A 3,218-nucleotide genomic window follows, 5' to 3' on the forward strand; every position below is an offset into this window, starting at 1 on the left:
AGCTTTTGATTTCTTATCTTTTTGATGTCCTAATACTTTTTATTTTTTCTTTTAAAATGGTAATTAGCTATATATATTATTAATATTTATATCCCATTTTGCTAACTACATTAGTTTTTAGATATTTTTAGTTTTTCAGCTTGGGTCATTCTTAGATTATTTCATAAAAACTACATGGATTTATTACAAATATCTTTTGTGTCTGATTTTATGTCACCTCTTTTCTAAAAATGATGCATATTGTATTTGATTTTTAAAAATTGGTATTGGAGTAAAAGATTGACAGTGTGGGAATTTTAGGACTCTTACTAACCTAAATAGTAAGTCCTGACAGGATGAGGACTGGGGACTGTTTCTTTGAATTATAAACTCGTTGATGGCAGAGTTGTTATCATTCATACCTATGTAGAACCCTTTTTCTCTCTGATCCAGGTATTACAATATGTTGCAAAATCTATATTTGGCTATTCATTTTGGACTTTTACATCCTTGAGAATTTGTATGAAAAAGTTTCAGAATTAATAGGAGATTATGGGATGGAATTTATTGTTGATTGATATTTTGAATCCTTTTTGGAAAAAAAAAAAAGGCCCAGTATCAGTCAACATAGCAAGTTATGGAAACATATTGCCAATTCACAAATAAGGTAGTAAGCTGACAGGCAAATACCAGCTAGACTGTCTCTGAGAAAATTCTAAGTTTACTTGGGACAAAAAGTCAACAGTCTTTCCCATGTAATGCCACTACATTAAGAATCAAGTTTCAAAGAAGTTCTATTTGGGGTAAATATATGAAAATTGCAGTTTTAAAAAACCAAATAAACCCCCAGTAATTTTCTACTTTAAATTAACACACAACTTATATAGTTGAAAAAAGAAAAGATTCTTGGATATATATTTTATTTGACAGTGTTTTAGAATATCATACAGTAAACAAGATTTCTGTAAAAGTTAATTTATCCATAGTGGTGCGTTTCATAAAAATAGTTGCTCACTTACAGTCTTTCTGTGACTATTAATACATGGAATTATATTTATAGAGATACAGCTGTACAGGGTAAATTCACAGCTAACACTACACAGAAATATTATTTGGAATGGGATTTAGATGATGTGCTGTCTTCACATGTTATGGATTACAGCCGCATAAAGCAATTACTGCACAAGTAGTAGCTGTGAACTGTGCAAATTAGAGTTTATGCAAGCGTAATCTCATTTTTTTTTCCTTTTGTAACACATGGAAAATAAAGATTGGAGGATACAGTACCAGGACGTGCAGCTACACTACAGAAGCATTGTCCAAAACCAGATTCAATAAATTAATGGCAAACTATACTGGATTTCTAGTCCAGGGGAGAAAGACTAATTGAGATTAAACCAAAAGTATTATAACTGCTACATGTGTTTGTGCTTTTGTTTATGATGAATGGGTTTCATTTTTGGAAACTGCTTTTACAAGCTGCAAGACCCTTCATATGAGGCTTTCAACCACATTCCCTTGTCAAATAACTAAACTACTCCTCTGTCTGATGGAAATTAAACTGCTAGTGCTCAGGTTACTGCAATTATGGAGAGGGAAAGAGTCAGTGAGGGAGGCTATTATATGTGACCTTGTGTGATGGACCTGATCTCCCCTTTTACTTATTTGACTACAAGTGCAGGGGGGTGAGACTTATTTGCATTCAAATCCTGTAAGGGGCAGAATATGTAAAGGATGAAGCCTCATTTATATAAAGCATATTAAAGACAAATTGCCTTCAGAAACATTTTGCCTTTTAATATGTGTAGCTACAATAAGTACCAATGGATAATTAATCGAAGCTAACATATTACAAAGAAATACTAAAACAGCAGGGGAGAAAGGCAAGTCTTAGAATTTCACTAGGGGATCAATCATAGATTCATGAAGATAAAACTCAAACATTTGGAGGTTGCTAATGAAATAACAAAATTGCAAAAAACATAGGGCAAAAGCAAACTGAATGGAAACAAAAATGAATAAGGAAAGATAAGCAGAAGTGAATGCTAAAAGTACTCGTGTTCTTTAATGAAAATAAATTAGTTATAATAGTGATTTTTTAATATTAGAGATTCATTGTAATCTGGGAAATATAGGACAAATACTTTGCCTCTGTTCTGTCAAAATGAAGTAATGGAGTGGGTTTAAAACAAGACAATAAAATAAGAGAAATACAACTGTGTTGACAAAGAAACTATCTTTGCTAGTCTGGGACAACAGGAAAGCCTTTTCATAAAGGAACTGCAGCGTTGCCAATCTTGATTAAACAAATTGTGACTTTCAATTCTAAAAGTCATATTTTAGAGGAAAATCAATTAAGATCTATGAGCTAAACAGCAAAACTCTGACTTATGGCAAACTGTTTCCTAGGATACAATTTTTAAACCTTTTTTTTTTCCTACCACTGAAAATGTACAGAAATATGATTTGATCACAGAAATGGCAGTAAAAATGGCATCACACCAATGAATTCACTATATTTCTAACATCCTGCTGTATGCAGGGAACAGCGCTAATACTGGTGATGGATGCCAAGGGTGAGCCATGGAAACATGTCATGGGCGAACAGTTCCGAATGTTTCAAAAGAAACCCTTTAACCCCTGACTAGATATGTCAAGAACAATTTATTTACAACGCTTTAGATCAATTAAAAGATATAATCTTGTCTCAGTTTCAGCTTGCTCCGTGCAGTTTGATTTTTAAGGCGATATTCCAGTTTGTGATTGCTCTTAACTTGTCCGGTTTCTTGATATAAAGTTTGGATGACATCCAAATCCTTCATGCAGTGGGGGGAATTTTTTTTCTTTCTTTCTTATTTTTTTTTTAAACTAAAGCTACACTGCACCGTCTCTCTGTGATGTTCTTCACTTTATTTTGGTTCTTCCATAGCTGCCAAAGCCCCCACCGTGGAACCGGGGGCTTTAGGATCAGTTTAGGTCTGCGTGTGGACGCCGTGCAGCCCATGCTCGCTGGACGTGTGGGACTTCACATCGATGCTCCCAGGCCTTGGTGCCTCGCGGATCTATGCGTGTGACAGTGAAAATAAATTAAAACGCCATGAAACGGAACCTAAGAAGAACGGCCTGTGCCAGGGCGCGTGGTGGGCATTGGCCTCATCTGCTGGCGGCCGAGGCGCCGGGCTTGAGCACGCCAGGCAGCTTGTCGGAGCCCGGCACCTTCCAGGGCCCCGGCGCCACGG

At 35.7% G+C, this 3,218-nt stretch overlaps 1 protein-coding gene across 2 annotated transcripts in view; it reads right to left on the reverse strand.

Annotated features, from left to right (window-relative positions):
- Positions 1 to 882: 882 nt before the first annotated feature.
- The window catches only part of Magi2 (membrane associated guanylate kinase, WW and PDZ domain containing 2), a 1,275,072-nt gene continuing 1,272,736 nt past the window's right edge, over positions 883 to 3,218 (reverse strand). For both annotated transcript variants that reach the window (XM_048786215.1, XM_048786214.1), the window contains one exon: positions 883 to 3,218. This exon is cut by the window's right edge and continues 304 nt beyond it. In XM_048786215.1, the coding sequence (XP_048642172.1) occupies positions 3,089 to 3,218 (130 nt within the window). In that variant the 3' untranslated portion in view covers positions 883 to 3,088.

This window comes from Marmota marmota, unplaced genomic scaffold (assembly GCF_001458135.2).
Source record: "Marmota marmota marmota unplaced genomic scaffold, marMar, whole genome shotgun sequence".
NCBI lineage: Eukaryota > Metazoa > Chordata > Mammalia > Rodentia > Sciuridae > Marmota > Marmota marmota.